Source organism: Apodemus sylvaticus, chromosome 12 (assembly GCF_947179515.1).
Source record: "Apodemus sylvaticus chromosome 12, mApoSyl1.1, whole genome shotgun sequence".
Lineage (NCBI taxonomy): Eukaryota > Metazoa > Chordata > Mammalia > Rodentia > Muridae > Apodemus > Apodemus sylvaticus.
The window spans coordinates 84370600-84395400 of NC_067483.1; the positions used below are offsets into that span (position 1 = coordinate 84370600).

The 24801-nt window shown below is 41.6% G+C and overlaps 1 protein-coding gene across 5 annotated transcripts in view; it reads left to right on the forward strand.

The window, feature by feature from the left end:
- Sdccag8 (SHH signaling and ciliogenesis regulator SDCCAG8) overlaps positions 1 to 24801 on the forward strand; it is a 195275-nt gene that overhangs the window by 116583 nt on the left and 53891 nt on the right. For 3 of the 5 annotated variants that reach the window (XM_052200141.1, XM_052200138.1, XM_052200139.1), the window contains 3 exons: positions 4946 to 5073; positions 7067 to 7175; positions 14288 to 14419. In XM_052200141.1, coding sequence (XP_052056101.1) covers positions 4946 to 5073; positions 7067 to 7175; positions 14288 to 14419 — 369 coding nt within the window. Of the gene's footprint in view, positions 1 to 4945; positions 5074 to 7066; positions 7176 to 14287; positions 14420 to 14564; positions 14668 to 24801 lie in introns of all 5 variants that reach the window. The other 2 variants (XM_052200140.1, XM_052200142.1) reach the window with 2 other exon arrangements.

Consider the following 24801-nt stretch of genomic DNA (forward strand, 5'->3'; position numbering starts at 1 on the left):
TCCAAGTATGTTAATGATACAGACCAAGTGATCAAGATTAGTGTTGTCGTCGATCTGAGACAAATGGGTACCGAGTGTCCAAACTACCACCCTCGCCAAGCTCCTGCCTTCTGCCTCTCTCCACATTCCTTCCAGAAGAGTCTTTGGTTAGTCAGCGTGTAAGCTGTGCAAAGCTTTGTTGTTGCAGATGCTCTTTCATGGCAGTAGTGGTAGTGACTCTAGAGATAGGACATGCTATGCAAGCGCTCCACAACTTCCCAGCTTGGATCCCAGCTTCTCAGAAGTTTCTTCAACCAGGGAGGTGACTGCCACAAAGGGCTGTGCTTTAAAAATAAACAACTTAGGCCCCCAAGGTATTTGTTGTATGTGCAATGGTGGCATTCCAGGTCTCAGAGTAAATTAAGGAGAGATGTGTCAGATGGGAGGGAGGCCTTAGTCACCACTTAGTGATATTGATAACACTATAGGTCCAAAAATGATAGACTGGAGAATGATTGTTGTACTTGAGAATTATCAATAACTTTATAGAGAGCTAACAGGTCACTTTTGTTCTCTAACATTGTAAAATGGAAAAATTTAATATAATCAGTGATATGGAAAATACAATTATAAGTAGCATTGTGGATGTTTTAGAAAATGTAGTCAGCCAGAACCATAAGTAGAGAAAAGAGGAAAAAAAGCTAAGTATACGTGGATATTGTTGTTGTTATTGTTATTGTTTTGTTTTCTTTTGGGTTAAGCTCTATCTATCTAGCCCTGGCTGTCCTAGAACTTGCCTTGTATACCAGGCTGGCCCTAAACTCACAGAAATCTCTCTCTGACTCTCGAGTGCTGGGATTAAAGACATGCAGCAGCACACTGGACAATTTGGCATATTTTTGAAGCCTGTCTAGTACCCATCAGTCCTTGTTATTCTCTTTTATTAAAAACAACCAAATAAAAAAAAATGCTGTCACGGTTTGCACACCTCTAAGCCTAGCACTTGGACTGCAAAGGCAGGTTCTTCGACTGTACAGAGAGCTCCAGGCCAGCTGGGCCTACACTCTGCGGCCCTGTCTCAACAAGCGAGCATGAGCCTGTCAGCTCTTAGGTCATGGCTATGGCTGTCACTGGAGAAGAAGGGGATGTGTCCCCATTTTTACAGTATTTGCTTCTTTTAATAATTAGCTTTATTGAAGCAAACTTAAGTTCAATAAAAGTCAAATTTTGTTGATATGGGAACTTACTAGGCAGTCCTAGCCAGGCTCAACAATTTCCAATGCTGGGGCCGTAGGCATGAACTGACCCACATGGCAGTAGTGGCAAATTTTAGGTGTGGTTGCATGTGTTGTAAGAAGTATATAAAGTGTTTGAGGTATCACAGTTGTGACACATATCATTTCCTGTCAGCCCAAAACGTCTCTCATACCCTTCCCCCATCACCAGGATGGCGACACATGGTCTACCCTGGTCTGGCACCATGGAACCGCCATCATGTAGGCTTTCCTAGTCTAGAGCACTAAGTACACAAGATGGTAGATGGTAAATATGGCTCCCACACATGCTGCTTTTAGGATTCATCCAGGAGTCCTGTACACCATAGCTTCTTCCATTCCTGATGGGATTCCAGGTTCTCTCTGGCTAGGCGATTCCACACACGTGAGTCATAGAGTGGGTAATAAGCATTTAGGTTGTTTCTAGTTTTTAGCCAGTGTGAATATAATTACTAAGAAATTCCCTACAACTATTGCTTGAGTTCCGGTTTGCAGAACCACATAGGGATAAGTGCAACCTTTGTTAAATGTGACCATCAGTAACTGTGAGAAAACTAATGAGAGAAAGCCTATAGGTGGGAGAGGATGTCTTCATGAGTTAATCAAGCTACTGTGGGTTAGTCTCTGAGCTTTCTGACTCTTAGTAGCCTTCCATCTCTACCTTTCTCATGGACCATTATAACATAGAGGTTATTGTTTGTCTTTGCCTAATCTGAAATCCCTTCTAGAGTCAAGACCCACTAAGCCTTATTTTCAATAGACACGATGCCTAGTATAATGTCTTTCACATACAGAATGAAAAATACTTAGTGGGTCATGTGAACACGAGTGGTTTTAGTTAACTCTTTATGTTCATTGATACATTCTCTCTAGAGTGTTATGAAAGAGTTTTCCTTGAGGAAAGATAGTGTTATTCTTACTTCTACATTGAAATAATTCACTGTGTAACTTATGAATGAATTTCAAATTGTTTATGGCCATCAGGGTTTTCAAAGTTGATTGTGTTTTGCTATTTGGTTAGGTCTAAAATGAGATGGTATATGAAAGAAAATTGGATTTCCTTTCAGATCTGATGATGGTCTATGATTTCTTGAGAAGTTGGCCTTATCAGAAAGATTGTATAATGGGAAAGGGGAACAGCCGAGGGCTGGCAAAGGGGGAAGGAAGTCAAAAATCAGCAATGTACCATTCCTTCTTCCATGGAAAGTGTCATATATACCCTCGCAAGTAGAGCAGCAGCTGGGGGAGGGCAGAGGAACAGCCAGTGGGGAAGAGAGCGCAGCTATCCTGTGGTTCTTTCTTTAGTCAGCTTGAAATATCACTTACCAGGCAGCTTCTAACTGCTAGGATTTATGTTGGGAACTGTGAGTCTGTCCTTGGCACCATGCAGTGTCTGTCTGACTGGTCCCACACTATTGGTAATGCCCTTTTCCCTTCTCTGATGCACAGTCAACACAGAGTCATCTCATTTATACATCTCTAGGCCCTGTCCTGTGCTCAGGCTCGGATATGGCTGCTGACTGGAAGAGCACAGAAGGCTCCCAAGTCAGTCCTTTCGGCCGAAGGACCTATGGCGTGCAGTGTTACTATAAGCTGAACTAGTGTGACACTCTGTTCTAAGACCTTAAAAAGCTTTGCCTGCTCATAGAGACTTGGACAGATCCTCCCTTTTCACCTAAAGGCTTACCCTCCCTCTTTTCCCTTCCTTTCCCCTCCAGTCCTCCCTCAGCCCAGTCGGTTCTGCAACTCAGAGCTTAGGAACACCCAGTCATTTAGCATGCACTGCCTATTTTTAATGTTCTGAGTCCTGATTAGATTTAGGATAGAGAAAATTTAAGATTATAAAGGAAACACACATGTAAACCAATAATAAATGTATGGCATCACTATAGGGTGGATGCAGAACGTGCCAAGGTCACCCAGGGCAGAATAGTTGATTTAGAAGAGACAGGAGAAAGGGTAGAATTTTAAGGTTTGCCCAAGAGGCCTACTGTGTATCGTATAGGGGGTTGGCTGGGTGGGCCAGGGCATTCCAGGAAGAGGAAGAAACATGTGCAGTGATCCTTAGCCAGAAAATACGTGGTGTGAAGGGGGAGGCAAAAGTAGCCTCGTCTGACTATCCATTTGTTGCGATATACTAGTTTGGAACTGAGTGTGAGACAAGACCTTGGAGCACATCCAGGGGGTGTTGTTGTTAGAAGTACCAGAAGGGACCTTATTTCACATTTAGCATGGACCCCTGATGATTCCATTTGAGTGAGGTGTGGGTGTATTTTCATTCTGGGCTTTACACTACAACACTACTACACACATTGACCAATCTCAGTACAGGCTTCCCTTATGTTGCCATATAATTAGAAGCCAGTGAATTGAAGTTCCACAGCGGTACATAGACTGGTAGCGATAGCTTTATGGAACTGTTTATTTTTAGTTTGGCAAAGGCTAGGCAGTAAATATCTCAATTAGTAAACTAAAGCAGCATGGATGAGAAATGCCCACAAGGAGATCAGAGTTGGAAATAAGCGAGTCCCTTAATTGAAGGAAGCCCTCATGTTGCTTCTCATAGAGCTTGAAGAACCCACCCAGCAAGGGTTCAGATGTGGTGTGCAACATGAGCCCAATGTCGGTGTGACCAGGGCCGTGCTCCCCCTCCGCCTCAGCTTATTTAGGGAGTTCCTCTCTGGGTGGGGATGTCGCCTAGTTGGTGAAGTGCTCTGACGTGCACAAATCCCTGTTGTGAGCGCCCAGCACTTCACAACACTGGGCATGATGGCGCATGTGTCTAACCCAGCACTCAGGGGATAGAGACAGGATCATAAATCCCAGGTACTCCTCGGCTACCTAGCAAGTTTGAGGCCATCCTCCCTATGTGAGATCAGTCTCAACAAAATGAAACAAGAAAAAGAAGGTGTTTTTGTAAAGAGAGCCACTGATAGGATGTTGTCTTCATCCTGCAATTCTGTCAGCATGACCCAAAAGGAAATGTTAGCATGAAGAGATGAGGAAGTAGCTCAAGCCCACACTCCTGTCCATCCACGGTGTGCAGCCTGGTGTACGAAAGTTCTTAATGAGAGCAGGCGTGTGGCGCTGGCCTCTCAACGGCCTCTGCCAGTATTTTTGAAGTTGTATCTTACATCTTGGAAGAAAGCCAGAAGTAGTCTACGAGGCTTAGTTTTAAAGTAAATTTTCCCAAGACTAAGAATTAAGTCACGTTCTTCCTAGAATTTCCCAGTCTCAGGAAATAGTGACTACCCAGAAGATGAACGGCTGATGCTAACAACACAAGACAGAACAGAAAGCCTGTGTGCCGTGAAGTCAGGGCCAGCAAGGTGGCTCTCAGGGGAAGGGGCTTATAAGGTAAACTTCTGAAGGCTCCAGGCCTTTCCCCAACGCGCACGCGCGCGCGTACACACACACAAATAATCAGGTTACAAAATCCAACCTTTTCATTGTTATGATTTTGTTTAAATTTTTAATTTTCACCTTTCAGTCTGACTGGACTTCTGTGAGTGTACTACACTGTATAGAGTCCTTTGGATTTTTCTCTCTCCTGCAGAATGGGGAGACTACAGAAAGATTAGCTGCTTCTGCTTTAGTTTACTACCTGTCTGCAGCCTGTGGTCTGTGGGGGAATGATGCAGGTCTGTGCACCTGCAGATTACGTCTCTGTCTGTCTCCTCTCTGTTTTGCAGACTGGAAAAAGATAGCATTCAGCAAAGCTTTAGCAACGAAGCAAAGGCCCAAGCCCTTCAGGCCCAGCAGAGAGAACAGGAGCTGACACAGAAGATACAGCAAATGGAGACCCAGCACGACAAAGCTGGTGGGTGGCAGGGGGAGATTAGAGCCGGGCCCACGCCTTACTGTGAAATGACATCAGGAACACCTGTAACCTTTGGCTGGCCGAAGGGAGCAGATGCTAACTACACCGGAGATTCCGAATTACATATTAGTTAGCGTTTAAAAGAGAAAATGGGAAGTATTGCCCACTGTCTGTTGACTTCAGAGTGCTGCTCTCACATCTGTTGCACCATCTGGATTATGAGTTTATTTACCTGTGTTCAAGAAACGTAAAGCTGAGAGAGACCACAACAAAGTAGAAAAACAAAGGGCTTGTTTTTGGCTGGGTTTTCAGGCACACATGTTATATAAAGAAAATAGCATCAGAAGCTCTGCGGGAAATGCTCTGAGCTTACAGTTAGAGTCTCCTGAATAGCATTGAACAGTTCCCACAGTACACACATTATAGCTACTCTAAAAGCCTAATGAGTTTGCTTCAGCATCCAAACTGGAGAAAAGCTTTAGCCATTAATCGGTTCTTAATTCACTGTCGCAGCTGGATGTAATTCAGTGCCTCCAAATTGATATGTTCCTTTATTTAATCTTTGCAGCTTCGAACATTTTTAGCATTTGTATGATTTCCCCACCTCCCCCAATGCAGTCTAGAGTGATGCTTAATCCTCTGCATTCGTCAGCTTCTCAGAACTGCTGTTAAAATTCACTAATACAAGGCATTGACCACAGCTGGCAGCTTGGCCCAAAATCGCCATCTTTCATCACATTGGCACTATTCTGCAGACTGAGTTGGCCAGTAACTCTTTACCTTTAATTTGAAAGTAAAATGCACTTTGAAAATAGGCAGTTTGATGTGTGCAGTCAGAGCGTTATGTAGTTCCTTTCGCTTTTGAGTTGTGTGTTCACAGACAGTGTTAGTCAAAACAAGACAGTGTCAGCCATTATAATTCCACACCACATACTCCACGCTGATTGTACCATTAAAACAAACGTTTAATTGATCCTGTCTCTTCCAGAAAAAATGTTGCTTAATTTTAGAGCCTTGATTTATTTTGCTTTGTATGCTGTATGCTTCCCCCACTCCGAACATTAGCGAAAATTGAAAAGGGAAAATTATTTACAGTTGAATTTCACAGAACTTAATGCATATTATATTTAAAGATATGTTAAAGAATGATTTCACCTATTGGTAACCTGAAGTTCTTTAAAGGATTTATTTACTTATAAAGTTGGCTATCATGATACCTCATGTAGAGAGTTTCTTCTTAGCATTTAGCCAGAAGAAATGAAAAAAAGAATCCACAAGATTGTGTAGATTTTTTTTTATAAAACTAACACAAAGAGAAGTTCATAGGAGAAATTGTCCTTGGCCCATTGCTAGTAGAATCCTGGACCAAGAGTTTGGGGCAGAACCTGAGAGTTGGGAAAGGTTTTAACTGTTAAAATCATCTTTAAGATCTTTTATTTTGCAAATACACAAATCACACTCTCCTTAGTCTCCGAAAGTATGATAAAATTTCTAAGGACAGTTGTGTATTTCACCTCAAGACTGGAGCGTATCCGAGCTCTAAGGGGGTAAAACACGGGCAGATAAGAACCAACAATCACCAAGTGCAGTGTAGCAGAGAATTCCTCGGTTTTAATTTCGAATTATCTGGTTGTGAGAATTTTTGACACTGTTTATAGTAAAATTGTCAAAATAAAAATATAATATCTTGCATACTTCAAAGATATAAGTATTTATGACTTCATTTGAGACATTTGACAGTTTATGAGCATGCTAAAATGTTACACAAGCTGATATGATCAAATTTGTTCCTGGTATACAAGTTTATTATGAAAATAAATGTCTCACAAGACTCTGTCCCGCCAGATGACAAGTCCTTCACTTAGGACACTGGCAGTGATCTGGCGGATCTAGGCAGGGCATAATGATCTGAAGCACTTTAGCACTGTGTATTAAAAGTGTTACAGAGCAAAGCTACAGATGACTCATATTGGTGGGCTATTGTTATTTCTAGAAAGTGAACAGTATTTACTGCTGACCTCACAGAACACATTTCTGACAAAGTTAAAAGAAGAATGCTGCATGTTAGCCAAGAAACTGGAAAAAGTCTCACTAAAGAGCAGGTAGGTGATTGGGTAACATTATACATTATTTTTCGAATATTTTTACTTATAGCCAAAATTTAGCCTTAAAATTGCATTTTTACTCTACTGTAATTTAACACTAAAATTTGCCATGTGTTAATGTAAGTTTTCTGTGAAACTAGGTTTCTCTGTATGAATATTTTTGTGATTGTCCATCCAGACAACCATTCTGTCCCAAGGAGGGAGCCCAGGGCCTGGTGTGTGTTGAGCGAGTACTCTGTCCCCAGGCTGCTCCGGCAACCGATTTTGATATTTTCATGGTTATGTATGTGTACTTGGCTTTTTAATAGTGTTTATAACTTAAAACCATGAAAATCAGGAACAAAGGCCAAGATAGCATTAGCATAATAAAGAATATAAGTAAGTCAAACAGGTCTACAATCTTCTGTTGATATAGATAATGGCATTTCAGTCTATTTCCAAGATTTTCAGGAACACACAAAAGCTGTCTTTAAGGCAGTCATTTGGGACACTGAGGAAGAAAACATGCTTTGTATAATACATACTTAACGTTCACAGCAGCATATAAAAGTAATTAGTTATTTTTAAACATGAAAAAAAAAGCATAATTGTTTGAATAGCTTGTAGGTGGGAGAGTTAGAGTCTTGGCCTACGTATTGCTGTTACCAATGTCTAGAGTCTTTCTTACGGCCATGGTATTTATATCTGCTAAAGAAAGTTCAGGCTTGCTGGATATAGACACATGCACCTGCAGTCTCAACTACTCAGCAGGCTAAGGCAGGGGAATTTCTGGAGCTAAGGAGTTCTAAGCCAGCCTAGGCATCAGAACAAGAGTCTGGCTCTTAAGAGAGAAGGAGAGGAGGGGCAAGTACTGCTCAGGCATAGAATTAATGTTTGGAAAGCCCAGGGGGGAAACATTAAGCTTTAACTTCCCTTAGAAAAGTAGACATTCTTGGGATGTAATTGTTACGCTGAGAGCTGGGGCTAACCTGTGATATGTCCCTGGGCCCTTACTCTCCTTCTTTAACTTAATCAGTCTCACATGATGCCAGTGTAGTGAGCTTGAGCCTCCGTCCCTCAGTCCTGACTGCTGCTTGGTACACTGCACATGCTCCGTCACATCTGACAGATAGATGGCACCCAGTGCATAGTTATTGAGTGAGTGATAACTGAATAGGAAAACAGGTGTGGTGCTACCCTCCACATGCTGGTCTGACTGCTGGTGCCAGCCTGTTCCTTTGTAGCTGACAAGCACTATTCAGGAAGGAACTCTTTGGGATTCAGAAGGAACTGGATTGAAATCTTGGCTTGTCAGTCTTTTCTCTGTACACGTAACGTTGACCATGTTGCCCTTACACTTCAGCTTTGTAAAGGTGCTTCTAAAGCCACGTTGCAGGATAGTTATGGGATTTGGAAGTACATTTAATGACAGGAATGAGAAGCATGAGCGCACACACACACACACACACATACACACACACACATACACACACACACACAGAGGCACCCCTTGACAACCTCATGGTATTGGTTGCAGGACTTACACCACACCCAGATCCACAGATGACAAATGATCACATTTGTAACATAAAACAATGCAGGAGTTATATAGAACCTGCTCATATTTTCCCACATATTTCATTTTTTAATTTCGTTTCATATTTTGTGGTGTTAGAAATGGATCCCAGGACCTACCTAACACATGCTAGTCTAGTAGCCCAGCATTGTGCAACACCCTAAGCCCTCTCCCACATATTTGAAATTATCTCTAGGCTGCCTATAGTGCCTAATACAATGCAAATTTATGTGATTAGTTGTTAAACTGTGCTGGGTGAAAACTAACCACTGGAAAATACCATAGATCCAGGATTTCCTTCTGTGATTGCCTGAGCTGGGGAGGGCAGCAGTAAGCCCCTGCATTGCTTGCTGACCCCCATTAAGTAACAGGGGTTGCTCTCACAGCACACGCAAACTTCACTAACTAGGCAAGATATGAGGAGCATTTTTTTAATGGGCAAAGTCTGTGATGAAATATGTAGGACTAAACAGAACCCAGAAAAGATGGAGCTCATGACTTAGTGGGTCAAGCTGTAACACCTGATTCTCAGTCTGAAGGATTAAAATAGTAGTATACAGAATTCTCTGAGTTCTTCAAAGCCCAGGCCTTGTAGGTAGTGAATATGCCATAGATTGTTGTATGTTCCACAGTTGTTTCTGTTTCACAAGACAGCAGTAGAGGCAGTGAGCGGTGGTTGTTAAGAGCTTGTGTTTGTGTGCTTTGGTTTCTCCTCAGTCCTGCCTCGTTTCTTCCCCAGTTCCGAGGCTCACCTTCTCCTTTATAGCCATTTGACATTCTGTTTTGATGTTATCTTCTGCTGTGAAACTACCTATAAATCCCCAGAGGCCCAGATATTTCTTTTAAAATATGAAGCATTATGTAATAAGACCTATCACCTCTGGACATGCTTCTGTGTACCCTGACAAGCTCTTGGAGTAAATCATCTCTGCTGGCCTTTGAGGTTAAAAGTTCTCTCATTGTGGAAATTCAGTCTCCAGAGTAATTATTTAATCCATGTAGTAGTTGTGGTTCAGGTTATTCTCAAAGTACTGTAGTAAATTTTTAATAAAAATAAAACATGATTCTTTTTAGTTGATAATAAAAAGATATTTCCCCCTTTCCTTGCTAAAATTTCTGTAAACCTTTTGTGTTATTCAGAATGCCACACTAAACAAATGGATTCAAAACACTGAAAATGTGCTTCCCCCCCATCACAGATCTAGGCATTTGACTAGAGCCTGTGAGGAGTCACTAGAGACACGCACAGTATGGGCTCACCACTCCCTCATAGCCTCCTGCTGCTTCTCGGGCTCCTGCAAGGTTGCTTGCAGAAAATGTATCGTAATTGTATGTGTGTGTGCACGTGTGTGTGTGTGTGTGTGTGTTTCTCCCTAAGTAAACTGTATATCGTATTATGACAATGACGACTGTGTCTGTCTCGGAAGCCTCCGTAGCCATCAGCCCAGTGCTTAGCAGTGTGTGTATTCTTTACTGTGCAAGGAGCAGCACCTGAAACCCTGGGGATTCTGAATGGCATGTCCCATTTTAAAATGAAGACTGGCATCCTGGTTCATACCATGCCTCTTTTATAGCTTGTTTTTGACCATCAGGCAAAAGAATTAATTCAATTTAATTTTTAATTGGCATGAGGCAGACATTCTGGCTGGTTTTAGTAGAACATAAACTTTAGCGACCCATTCCCTCCATATTGTAGTTCACTGAGAGCTTAGCTATAGCTACAAGGTTGCTGGGGGAGGTAAATGAATATACTCAAATATCTTTGATACAACTTATTTTTCTTTGTCAAAGTGAAAGAAATACGTATTCTCCCTAGACATTGGGAAAATCCACATTAAAATGTTAGAGGCACAGTTTGCACTATGATCTAAAACCTGTTCTGGGACAACCTAGGGAATTTTGGACACTGGCTGAAGATGAGCCTGAGCCCATGCCGGCAGAGCCAGTGCTGCTGAGAGCAAGCAAAGTTCATCTAGGTCTCAGCCTCCCTCCCTCCCTCCCTCCCTCCCTCCCTCCCTCCCTCCCTCCGTCCCTCCCTCTCTCTCTCTCTCTTCCCCTCCCCCCCACCCCACCCCCACCGGAAGGAGCACAGACCTAGGTCCCTGTGATTGTGCTTCTCTTGGTTTTCCTGTCATTGTGCCTTGCTGGGTTGCTGGCCTGTGGATTGATGTCTAGTCCTGCCCGTTGTGTATTCGTGATTTGCGTTTTGTAATTAAGAGGAACAATGGGAGTCCACGGGGTCTCGTTATATATAATGGTTGGTTTAATTTGTTTCACTTCTATCTTGTTAATTGTAAATTGATCATTAAGATTTGAATTCTAATCTGTCACCAGGGTTGTGAGTATTGAGCTAGAGTAATGATCCTGGTTTTAATCACTGATGATGAGAAACAAATTTTATAATTTTGGTACATATTGCAGTTCATATATTTTAACACTGTATTTTATGGTGTTATAAATATTGTTAAATGACTTTTAGTGTAGTTTTACTATGCGGACTATAATGTATAAATTATATTACTGTTTTGGCAGCAGTAGGTATCCAACTGTGTGAGTTTAATTGAAGTAAAAGAACACGCACCCGGTTGAACTGTTTTTTTCACTTGCATGTTCAGAGGATGTTAGGTTGAGCTGCTACAAAAATTATATTCTACAAAAGGAGGCTGACAGTGGCCTTCTGCTAATTGTTACCAAAAGTCAAACCACAATCCAAAAGAATAAAAAATTAAGGTGTCATATTTTTCCTTTAAAAGCAATTATCATTGTAATCTGAATTATAGTAGTAAAATGTCTTCCATTCATGCAAATGCAATTACACACTATAGCTGCTACATAAAATGCAGGGAAAGTTCAGGCTTCTGGAAAGACAGAAATTACCTACATTTCTATGAAAATGAATTGGAGTCATTTTTCCTTTTCTATGGGAGTGGGTGAGTGTGGTGTTCTGTTTTCTCTTTTCACTTTGCAAACCACTAGCTGTATCGTGTTATTGTCAGTTCTACCCAAATAAAGGATGACGTATGTACACTTATAGCGAGGCTGTATTGTATGACAGAAGCTGGTCATATAAATTATATGCTATTTTAATAAATAAATAAAGGGGGGAAAGCAAAACATACAACACAGAAAGGATTATTACAATAGCACATATTATAGCAGTCTGTACTTGAAAACCAGCATCTATATTTTTGTGCTTGTTAAGGATACCTTCCCGTAGGGACTCATAAAGAAGAATTCGGAAGCATTTCCTGTGGCATTGCGCTCCTAAGATAATCACTGCGACTCTTGACATGCTTCTTGTCAATCCTTTTACATGTATGTAAATATGTCATGTAAAGTGGCCTATATCATGATAGGAGCATAGTCTGTGCCATTTTACAGTTGATTTCTGTGTGTCCCATTAGTAAGCACTTTTCCTAGTTAATACTCCAGAAAGAAAACCGTAATTGCATCGTTTGTCTACATGATAAACCTACTATATGTTTATGACATTTCCAACCTTTTACTGTTTTCGTCACAATACAACTATAACTTTGTATATTTTAATGATTATTTTACTAGAGATGCCTAAGTGGGAATTGTTTCAAAAGCCAGACACACTTTTTAAGGCTACTAGTGTGTACAATTTTGCCAAGTGTTGAATTAAATTCTTTTTAGTACATATGTTCCTATATAAATATGTGACAGCAAAAAGTGAAATTAATTCAAAGAGTGAGTGTGGGCATCGGGTGCCCAGTAGGTGGAATTGCCCCTTTAGAGCTCAGCACTTTTAAAATGCAGATCCACTGTGAAGATGACAAAATACAGAAAAAGATGGACAAACAAAGGGGAAAACTTCTACCACACAGAAGTTATCAGTATTAGTATTTGGTGCATGTTCAAAGTAACTTAATTATAAGATGGAATTGTATTGTGCTTATGATATTTAATGTTTCCCCTTTCTTATCAAAATATTATATTGTAGGTCAATAAATAAGACTAAGAAATAGCCATATTATCAGACTCTTATCTGCTATCACGTAAGCAAGATAGCTGATGTCCTGATGACAAAATTCTGCATAAAGTTTGCACGTATTGGGTCAAGACCAAGTTTCTCTCTATAGGTAGCACTACAATGAATCTAAACATAAATATATGGCTTTTCAAACATGTGGGGTTTTTTTATATGTAAGCACTTAATATTTTGATATTATAAAGTCTACTTTTCTTTGCAAAGGGCACCATTCTTCTTAAAAGCAGCCTAGGAATAAGTGCTGGCTCTTTTCCATGGGTTTTATTCTTTTCCTAATTTTGTTTAAGGATATTTTTTCTCTTTGGTATTTATTTCAGTGTATGTGGTAATATAGTTTATATTAACTATGCTAGTTTTTGAACAAGTACTTAATTCAAAATATTATTAAGGATTCTAGATTACTTTTGCATTGGGTGTGATTTTGAGTGGATGCATTCTTACCAGGAGGCAAGTGCAGAGTGAGTACCTGAGCTGCTTGGGGTCCTGTGCATCTCTGATTACAGCGCTCAGGGCAGAGGCAGTGAGTTCAAACCCCGCTGGGACTACATAATAAGGTCTATGACAGCTGGGACTACACAGAGAAACCCTGTCTTGAAACACACACACACACACACACACACACACACACACACACACACACGTAGAGGAAGGGGAGCAGGGGGGTATATTTTGTCTCACCTGCAAACTGTAAGGAAGGGGAGACATACAGCATAATTCAGAAAGACAGACTCTAAGGAGATGTTTGGGTAAACAGAGGTAGTCTCAGAGCCTGCTGACCTGTGGACAGAGAAGGTCCTGATCTGGGCGAGCTGCCTTTAGGATGCATGTGAGCAGGAGGAGAGCAGAGTGAGCAGTGAGGTGGATGGAGTCTGCCCCACCCCTGCTGGCACGGTGCTCTTTGGGATGAACAGTTTGTGGGGTGAGATTCCCCTTAGCAAATCCAAAGTCTTCCCTATAGAGCAAAAGACAAGGGGTAGCTTTGATTAATGAACCACTGCTTTCTGGGGAGGGAACTAATTTTATGTCAAAGGTGTTATTAACTTAAAAATTACTCATGATGTGGAGAAATTAAAACTGTGACTTCTGACTGCTGGGAGAGTAGGCATGGATGGGGAAGTACCATCAGTGCTGGGGTTTAAGTTTTAAAAGACACAACTCTTCTTAGATACCTTTCTTATTTTGTAAGAGTTGGGATTGTCACCCAAGATACTGAATGTATAGTTTATGTCCTGAGAGTCCTCCGCTGTCACCACAGTAAACATCTGTTGGTTCTGGTCTCTGTTGGTTCCCCCATTGTACTAGGTCCCGACTGTGACCTCTCAGGCCTCTGCAGTGCTGTAACTGCAGTCTCTAGGATGTAATATCTATCCTTCTACTAGGCATTTCAGATTTTCTGAAATCTTTTTGATATAAAATAACTGTTTTTCACTACTATGTCTTAAGTATAGAGTTTAAGATAATACTAAGTTTTATACAATAAAAATGCATTCTAGGAAGGTGAATCTCAACTATCTACTATGTCTGTGTTCTTATCCTCTCTAGATCGCAAATAGTTCGACTCAGTCAAGAAAAAAGATACTTGTGTGACAAGCTAGAAAAGTTACAGAAGAGAAATGATGAACTGGAGGAGCAGTGCATCCAACATGGGAGGGTGCACGAGACGATGAAGGAAAGGTGAGGTGGGGCTGTTGACCCGGGATGGCTTGGTTGCGTGCTGAGGGTTTCCACAGCATAGACAGGAGAGTCCCTATGGAGTAAGTAGAAATTAGGTTTGTTAAAGTAACCAGGTATATGCTCAATACCTAATATTTCTCTGCAGTTTGCTTCTGAGATTTGGGTGTTCTCACTGCATGCAGAGAAAGACACACCTTCTCTTCTCCTATTTTCAAAAGGCTGTGGATTGAGCCTATGCAAGAACACTGGTGAGACCATCCCCTTTAAAGTGGACGCTAAGACTGTTCTAGCATAACCGGGATTTAGACCTCTCCTCGTAGTTCTCAGGCTCTAATATACCATATAGAAGATAGTATGTGCAGAAGAGCTGAGGCTGGTTAGGCCGTAGCTGAGGCTGCGCTGTGCAGACCAGTGGGCTCTTTTAAGTGGTGTTCCTTTAAGTACGTAGGTGAGCATGTCTGAGCTTCCCTGTCTACCCACGTGCTGGTGTTGATGATGCTTTTATCACACAATGGAGTAAGCCACTGGCTCATAGTAGTCACCACAAGTTGCCATCAGAGGTGACTACTCTTTTTTTCCAGAGGAAGACATTCACTTCACAGGGAGTAATGGATTTGCACAAAGTCACTTATGGAATACATGGTAAGGTTCAAACTCAAATCTTGAGTGGTTGACTCCAAATTCCTTTTCCCTTTTGTGTAGTATTTTCTTGGCACTTTATTTTATTGTAATAAATATTGTCCTCTTTTATGGATATGCCATTTCTAAACTCTGGTCATAGAGTTGCCTCAAAATAAAGTCTATACATTCTGTAGCAACAGCGAATAGCTTTCTGTGGACTTGGACTTGCATTCTGAGCAGCCGTCAGCTTTCTCGTGGACCATGGCTTTCAAGTTCCCATCTTTACTCCATCCCCCAGAGACCTATGCCTTCCCTGTCTCTATTTATATACATAGGAGAAAGTGGAAATGTATATCGATCGCACTTTCTTAAACTTAAGGTAAAGACATTGGAGGAGACAGTAGTGCAGTGTATCAGACCTTGATGATTCCCTGCGTTAAGTAGGGGGGAGCACCAGAATGTGGGCTGCCATCCCCTGTGAGTGTGTTAAAGTACAAGTAGATGAGAACAAAATGTGAGCGAGTATCTTCTGTCCGTTAACTTATACAACATCTCCTTGAACCAGACAGTATCCTATGTGAGGGATGAGCAAACTTTTGTCTTTGTAAGGTCCCAAGGAGTAAATATTTTAGCCTGAAAGTTCGCCCTTTGCCCTGGCATCCTGCATTTAATTCATAAAATGCATGTTTGTTCACTATTTCATGTGCCTTGAGGCACACCTGGAAAGGGGCTGCTTTTGCCATCTTCATTCCCAGCTGTAAAATTAAGGCCTTCACAAAGAAACATGCATGCCAACTACGGGGCCGAGAGCAAGTGAATGATTGAGCTCATCATTTATAATAAATAAATCAAATATAAATAAACAAATATTTATTGATTGCCACTATGTGTCATGTGCTACTAGGTCTCCATCACAAGCTGGGACTAAAACAGCAAAGCAGATATGGTGCTCCCTTGGTGGGACTTATGCGTGTTTAGGAAGCTGAACTTGAGAGATAGGTCTAGACTGGAGATAAAAATTTCTCTTGACTTTGGGGGAATGTTAGAATCCTTGGAGATAAATGGTCATCAGGAGGAAACAATAAGAAGTAAGAAAGGGCTACTGAGCCTCAGGAGCAACCACACTTTTAAAGATAAGGTTAAAAATGGACAAAAGAGATTCTGTTGCCACAAAGCAGCCTTCGCAATGCATGGAGAGGACTGTTAGTCATCCCAGTGATAAAACTGCCTTGGGAAAGAGGAAGCATTCAAGCAGTGCTAGCCACACAGTAAGACAGAAAACATCTGTTGGCCTTGGGAACTCACACATTACCAGTCATGTAAGCCAGAGCAATTGTTGGTGCAGAACAGGTGCAGACAGTGGTTTTGAAAAGGCCAAGTGATTTGAAAATCTGAAGTAGCTATTTACCACTTTTTCATGACATGAGATGCAAGGATATATAGGAAGGCAGAGCAGCCAGCTCCCAAAGGGGTGTGTACAGGAGGCACACACAGTTCAGAGCAAAGAGTCTTTGTCTTTTTTTTTTCTATATATTCTATGTTTACATTCCAAATGATTTTCCCTTTCCTGGTTCCCCCCTCCCCATAAGTTCCCTAAGCCCTCTTCCCGCCGCCCATTCTCCTGTCAACCCCCTCCTACTTCTCGGTCCTGGTGCTCCCCTACAGTGCTGGAACAAGCCTTTTCAGGAACCGGGACCTCTCCTTCCTTCTTCTTGGGAGTCATTTGATATGTGAATTGTGTCTTGGGTATTCAGAGTTTCTGAGCTAATAATCCACTTATCAGTGACTGTATACCATATGTGTTCTTTTGTGACTGGGTCACCTCACTTAGGATGATATTTTCCAGATCCAACCATTTGCCTAAGAATTTCATGAATTCATTGTTTTTAATTGCTGAGTAGTATTCCATTGTGTAAATATACCACATTTTCTGTATCCATTCCTTCTTTGAGGGACATCTGGGTTCTTTCCAGCTTCTGGCTATTATAAATAATGCTGCTATGAACATAGTGGAGCATGTGTCCTTATTGCATGCTGGGGAATCATATGCCCAGGAGTGGTATTGCAGAGTCCTCCAGAAGTGTTATGCCCAGTTTTCTGAGGAATCGCCAGACTGATTTCCAGAGTGGTTGTACCAACTTGCATTCCCACCAGCAGTGGAGGAGTGTTCCTCTTTCTCCACATCCTCTCCAACACCTACTGTCTCCTGAGTTTTTAATCTTAGCCATTCTAACTGGTGTAAGGTGAAATCTCAGGGTGGTTTTGATTTGCATTTCCCTAATGACTAATGATGTTGAACATTTCTTAAGATGCTTCTCAGCCATTCAAAGTTCTTCATGTGAAAATTCTTTGTTTAGCTCTTTACCCCATTTTTTAATAGGGTTATTTGGTTCTCTAGAGTCTAACTTCTTGAGTTCTATGTATATATTGGATATTAGCCCTCTGTCAGATATAGGGTTGGTGAAGATCCTTTCCCAATTTGTTGGTTGCCGTTTTGGCTTTGTCTTAAGTTGGAATAGATGTAAATTCATTGAATATTATTGTTGTAAAGATCAGCAAAGTTTCAGTGAATAAGAAAGAAAGATTTTCTTCTTGAGTGACTATAGTCCTGAAAGTCCATGTTAAAATTAACGTTTTTGTTTTTTGTTTTTCTGTTTTAAACCAAATACCTAGTCCTGTGTTCCTACCTAGAAAACAAACAGGAGGCACACCCCTGGGTATGGTGAAGGACTGAGGCCAGGTCAGAAGAGTCCTGCTGGGGGAGTGTACCCTCCTGTGGCTACACTCTGTCCCCAGCCTGGCCCTCCTGGCTCTGCTGTCAGCAGGACAGTCTGTGACTCTTTCCTGTCAGATAAGAAGTGAGCAGCTTAAGCAATCTTAAGTGCAAGTGCACTTAATCTTAATCTTAATCTGCAAGTGCAGAATGCCATCAAAGCTGCTAGTTGAAAAAGGCGAGCTAATAATGAGTGTATAGTTGGTAATTCTGTAAACCAGGAGATTATCTGTATGAAATCCTCACATTCTGTTTTGTTAATGTAGACTTTATTCAAAAGCCACTGTTAAAATAGAGAATATATTAGATTTTAAATAAGCCAACATTTTGATTTTGTAGAAGTAAGACTATTCACAATTTTCCAAGAAATACCCAGAATCTAAACCTGAAATTATAATCTGCACCTCATCATTTTCAGACAAAAAATGAATGCTATAAATGTGTCATATTATACATTCAGAAAACAAGAACTCTAGAAAAAATATACAGCTATTATAATTTGTTTGATTCTATAATATGGATTTAGTTTCATCTTGATATTTTAGAGTATATGTTGATGCTAAAATGTATTTGTTATTCACCAAACATGACATTTTTCTTATTTAACTAATACAATAAGTGATATATATATATACATATATAATAACATTATTATAAAATAATAACTTTTAATATAAATCTTCACATTTATATTTAGTTTAAATGAAATGTTTTTACTCGAACGTTCTCTGCTTCTGTTTTCATGGCATAATAAGGGAATATTTTAGCAATTTCTACAAGAATTCTCAAAGCTGTGTTTCTATGAAAAGGGTTTGAGAGAAATCTGAGGATGCTGAGTTAGGAAAAGAGGCAAGGCTGTAAAGTTCCTGAGATCCAACAGCCATCTTACCAGCATGCATTAAGCAGGGATTCATTTTGGACTTAAGGAGCCCCTTCCCGAACCCTGCAATGGCAGGAGGGCCTGAGGGCTTTACTGCTGAGGTAAAGGTGAGGTGGGCAGAGGCCAGATCTGCACACTCTGTGGGCAGTGGGGATCTCATCCATTCTGTACTGTGTTCAAGGGATTCATGAGGGTGACTCCCTGGTGACTACTGTGCTCACTACCATGGGTAGAGAACACCCTGTGTACTTGAACTTGGGAGGCAGCCACCTTTGTACACTCCATCCCAAGCCTAGGTAATCACTGTAGAAGAAAAGAAACTTTTTAGTTCAGGGTTAAAGGTTTCTGTGCAAAGTCTGTTGATCCTGTTGCTTTGGGCCTGATGCCACCCTGGTGAAAGCTGACAGACAAACGATGCTTACCCCTTAGTGGCTCTTCAGTAAGCTTTGCATCATTGTGACAAGAAGCCTGAGACTTAAGGAGAAAGGCTTATTTTGGATCCTAGTCTCTGAGGCTTCAGTCTCTCTCTGGCTTGTTCCATTGCTTCGGGGATGAGGCAAAGCTGGACACCACAAGAGAGTGTACCTGAGCAAAATTGTGTCTCTGGGGATAGGAAGTGAGAAGGCCGGAGCTTCAGGCAAAGCATAGTCTTCAGGGGCATGGCCTTCAGTAACCTACTCCCTATACAGACGCCCACCCCATGTAGTCTGGTGAGTGATGCACTCATCCTTTGATGAGGCATGTGCTCTCCTCTGATCAGTCACCTCGCAGAATCATCACCAACAGGTCATTAAGCTTTCAACACATGAGCATCTGAGAACCCTTCATATCTAAATTATAACAAGAAAGAAGTCAAGGGGGGAGAAAAAGGGAGGCTGAGGATCCGCTATCCTCCTGATACACATACCTCCTGGGACCTGGAGGGTCTCCCAGGAGGCCTCACTTCACGGAGTGCCAGTCCACACAAAATAGCTAGCTGAGGCGTGGCAACCCCACAGTTCTGAGTGCTGTGGCACAGCTCACTGTCCTCAGGGAGTCACTCTGGGTTCCTCCGAGCCTTCTCCAAACCATAGGGGGAAGGTGGGATGGGGCACCAGGGGCTTGGCCCCCACTGGCCACCTGCAAAGGACATCCTGTCTCTGACTTATAGAAACCAAAGTTTTAATGCTTGATTTGGGGTACAAGGGTTTAAAAATATGTCCCTATCCCTGGGATACCCTCCTGAAGTAGGCCTTTCTAGTTTAGAGGAATCACCACAACTGCACGTTTCAGGAGGTGGTGAGCAGAAGAGAACGGAAGCTCTGGGCTTGTCGTATCAGTTCTTCTGCAGTCTAAAAGCCTATTAGGTGAGCATTTTACAGGGTCTGAAATTTGGTTTATATAAGCCAAAACAACTTACTGAGAATGGTAACTTGATATCTTACTGGTTATCCCCTTGTCCCATAGACCTGCATTACAACACCAGCTCTGATCATCTGACTTGCTGTCTTCCCTAAAAAGAACATTTAGGTACAATTCATTATCGATGTTGTGTTGTGATCACTTTGGTTTTCATATGTTTCTGTTCATTTTTTAACTATAAATTTATTTGTCATAGTAATTCAGTTCATTTAATTCGTTAGCCCATTGCAGTACAGAAAAGCACTCTTGCACCAGCAATACAATGCCTTCTCAGTGACTGCATTGTGGTGGCTGAGGAGATGGCTAAATGTCAGGGGTGAGAAACTGAATTTGAATCCTTGGAACCCATATAAAAAGCCAGACAGTGTGAACATCCCAGGAGTCCTGCTTTGGGGTAGAAGGTGAGGTCTAACCTCAGGGTGGTCCTTTGGCCTCCACACATATTCACACATGTGAATGTAACACACACACACACACACACAGGGATTGAGAGGTGGGGGGAGATTGTATGAATTGTAATTCAGAAGCAGATCGTCTATCTAATCTTCTGCGAAAGCAGATGGATGTGTAATCTTTGCCTCCTATCCTGTCACCACCAGTTTTGCATAGCGAGGGCCTCCTTTGGATATGCTGTTTGCGAGTCTGTTTTTATAACTGACAGCATACTATTAAATGTGAATTTACAAAATGTCTGGGTTATTTTAGATTTACATACCTTTATGCTATAACATACAATTATGTTTTTAATGAAGAAATTGGTAAGTGATTAATATGCTAAACATTTGGTTTTTAACTAGTTTTTTTGTTTATTTTTTTGGGGGTGGGCATTTGTTTGATTTTTTTTTTTAGATTTTCCTTGTCATTGGTTTCGTCAGCCATAGGGTTATGTGAATTAAATCTTTGCTTCACCAATGGCATCCAAGGATACAAGCTGGGAATGTTATATAGTGGAAAGGAGGGAGTTGGGATAATGAGAACTGCTTAGAAAACTTTACCATTTTCTTAAAACTGTGGCAGAATTATAAATCAGTTGTGGTTCCAAAACAATCTCTCTAAAATACATTATCCTGTACAGTGCTGAAACTTTACCATTTTCTTAAAACTGTGGCAGAATTATGAGTCAGTTGTGGTTCCCAAGCAATCTCTCTAAAATGCTTTATCCTGTGCAATGCTGAAACACGCCTAAGACGTCAAGGGGCCATGCTTGACCTGAAGCACGATGGCCGCCTCCCAGCACACGGGATATTTCCAGCCTTCAGGAGCTGGGATTTTATTTTCGGTTGATGAATTACTTTAAACAGCACCTGTGGTACATTCATAGAACAGTGCGGATGCTGTAATATCTGACCACCTGGGAGCACATGAAACATGAAGAGAGCCCAGCAAGAGAAACTTAGGAAATACCAAAGGCATAATTATATCATTTATACTTTTGGCTACACATTCAGTGGAAAAGGAAGGCTGCTTCATTTAATCACCAGGTGTATCTTGAGCTCTTAGTTTTGTTAGTTTGTTTCTGTCATATAGCAAAACACCTAAAACAGCTTATTTACTGAAAGAAAAGGTTCATTTGGATCTCAATTGTGGTGGTCCATGACTAAAGTGTCCTCTTGCTTACTGGGCAGGAACTCACTGCAGAGCAAACCTACATACACTGAGTCTAGAAAGCGAGGGGGGTGGAAGAGGGGGAGCCTAGAACCCCATCATACTCTACGAGCATGCCCTGCACCAGTGATCTCCCACTAGGTCACACCTCCTAAAGGCTCCACCATATCCCAGTAATGGTACCCTAGAGAGCAAGCCTTAGCTACATGGGGTTAGCATGGGTATAATGTCTGAATATATAACATTATTAGGGTGTGCTTGGATGTATTGCTGATCAAGCACACATCCCTGCCCTAGGGAAATGTGTAAGCTTATAGTCTGAGTGCTGTTTTCCTAAGACCTAATGTAGAGGCAGTAAAAGGGTATACATTGTAGGTAAGGTCTTTCTCTCATTACTGTCTCACCCTAAGAGTCATGGCAAGCTCTTTTCTCTGCAAGTTTTGTCTTCATTTATTTTTTTCTGTAAAGTGCTATCTTGTAAGGTTGTAAAAATTGCTAAACACAATAAAGTCTGTAGAGCCATGATCAGCATAGAGTTTACTCAACATCCTGTAGTCAGTGCTCTCCTTAGACCTCCAACGTGCACCCACCTCTGAGCAGTGGATTCTGGGAATTAGCAGGAAGTACAGAGGCTTCCTTCCATTCCAGAGCATCATTTATTTACATTATGGGTTAAACTGGTTCTTGTGATTTAGTGTGTGAACCAAAATACCATGTTTACATAATGTTATTTCTGTGGGAAAAAGCCTTCTGAATTTTGAATGTAACTTTTGATTTTTGACCATTTTGGACTGTAACTTGGAATGTAGCTGTGATGTTGTGTGAGTGTGTGAATATGTGTGCACATTCCGTGTGCTCAGTGTAGGGCTTTCAGCACGAGCCAGTGTCAGCATAGGAACCGGCTCCAAGGGAAATTTCAAGGGGGGACACATTTTTGTTTTTTTAAACAAAACAAAACAAACACATTTTGAGCATGGTTGGGAATTAGGCACACTCATTTTTTTTTCTTCCTTAACTGTATTTTTTTTTTTCAGAAGTTTTAGGTTCACACACACACACACACACACAGCAGGAGATTTACTCTGTGCCTGCAGTCCTCCAGCACGTATAGTCTCTTACTGTTAGAGTCAATAAACCTTCATCAGCAGGTCATGATCAACATAACCCATTGTTTACATTAGCTTTATACTTTATTGTTTTAAATTATTTAGGCTGCAGAGTCATGGTACCTGTGTGGGAGTCAGAGGAGAGCTTGCAGGAGTTTGTTCTCTGCTACACAGCGGACCATCCTCAGGTCACCAGGCTGTGACAAGCACCTTGTTGTCCCGGCCTGGTTCTCTGCTCCATCTTTAGTTTGTATATTCCATCTGTGATATCTGTCGGTAGTGTCAGACGGTGTTGTCACTGGTCTATAAGCTCCCTATCATAGCCTATTTGTCCCTCATATGTCCCAGCTTCTGAGCAGTTAAATATCTATTCTTCTTATATTACAGGGGGAACATGGGTTTTTGTTTTAAAATGGAATTTCTCCCCTATAGCTAATATAAACTGCCTTGCTTTGGAACTCAGGCTGCCTTGAGTTCATCTCTAGTCAACTCTTTTTGAAGGCTTCTCTCTCTCTCTCTCTCTCTCTCTCTCTCTCTCTCTCTCTCTCTCTCTCTCTCTCTCTCTCCTTTTTTGGTAGATTAACTAACTCTGATTAGAAGTTTGATTATCCTAATGTAGCACTTTTCAGTTAAACAGGGGTTAATCATCATTTCTGCAGCCAGGTTTGTTCCTTTGCCTAATACGTTTTGTAATCTTAAATATTAAATGTTAAATGTTGACACCTTAATCTGAGTTCTCTTTTATATCTTCTAGTTTATTAACATACCAGCCCATGGTCCTGTAACCATGGGGCCTAGGACTGTGGACTGAAAGTTCTGGATCCATGGCCAAAATACATAATCTACCCCTTTAAGTTGTTTATTATTTTGTCACAGTACTCTGACTAATAAAGCCCCCCATCCCCCTCTGCTGATAGCTCATCACAGGGCTAATTAGCATTTCTTTAGCACTTAATGCTAAAGTGAAAGTGCATGAGGTCTTTAAGCAGCTCTGGTCTAGCTAAGGGGGCAGAGTGACCATAAAGGTAGAATAGACACCAGAGGCTCTAGGGGCCCAAAGTAGCAGCTACCCAGTGCTGAAGAGAAGTGAAAGTGCACGTAACAGAAAAGGCAGAACCTGCTCAGGATGGTCAAGGACAGAGCACAGTGGCCTTACATGTGGCAGGAGATTGGACAAAGCAGAGCAGAAACGAAGGGGGAGAAGGAGGAGGAAGAGAAGGAGGAGACCATCATCCCCTCCTTGCTCTCTACCCCAGCTGGACATCATGTTCTCTGGCAGCTCCTGCATGTACTCTCTGTTCTCTCCCATATTCCTACCTTTGTATTTCTATATAGATAATTTCAGGTGGCCAACTTTCAAACTTTGTGCTCTCTTTCATAGTTTGGATAAGAGTTGTTCTTTACAGGTTTGTGTGTAGAATTCCTTTGTCTGTTTGGGTTTGATGTTTGGAAATATGGTCTTCTTATGTGCCCCTGGCTAGCCTGGAACATGTACATAGGCACAGCAGGCCTTAGACTGACAACTATCCACCTGCCTCTCCCTCCCCAGTGCTGGGATCAAAGGTGTTGAAGTCTTCACCCTAGCTGGTGGCACTATTTGGAGAGGTGATGGAACCTGACTGGAGGAAGCTTACAGGCAGCATTGTGTGTGTTACAGCTCTGAGAGAAAGGGATCCCTGATGCAAGTGTTACAGCTCTAAATAGAAATGTATCCTGACAGTCGGGAGTCATGCAACAAACCTCACATGAGATTTATTGGGAGAGACACAGGAGACTGACTGCCCCTTCTCAGGCGAGAAGAAGCAAAGAACTGAGTGGAAGACAGACTTTTAAATAGTCCTTCTTGGAGATGGAGCTTTCCAGAGTGGCCTGAGATGTGGTAGGTTTTGTGACCTGATCTTGGGCTTTTTGCTCTGCAGAGTGGAGCTTGTTCACTTGCACCTTGAGAGGCTGGGTCTGGCCATTAAAGCCATTAGAGTGCTCTGTGGGTGGAGCC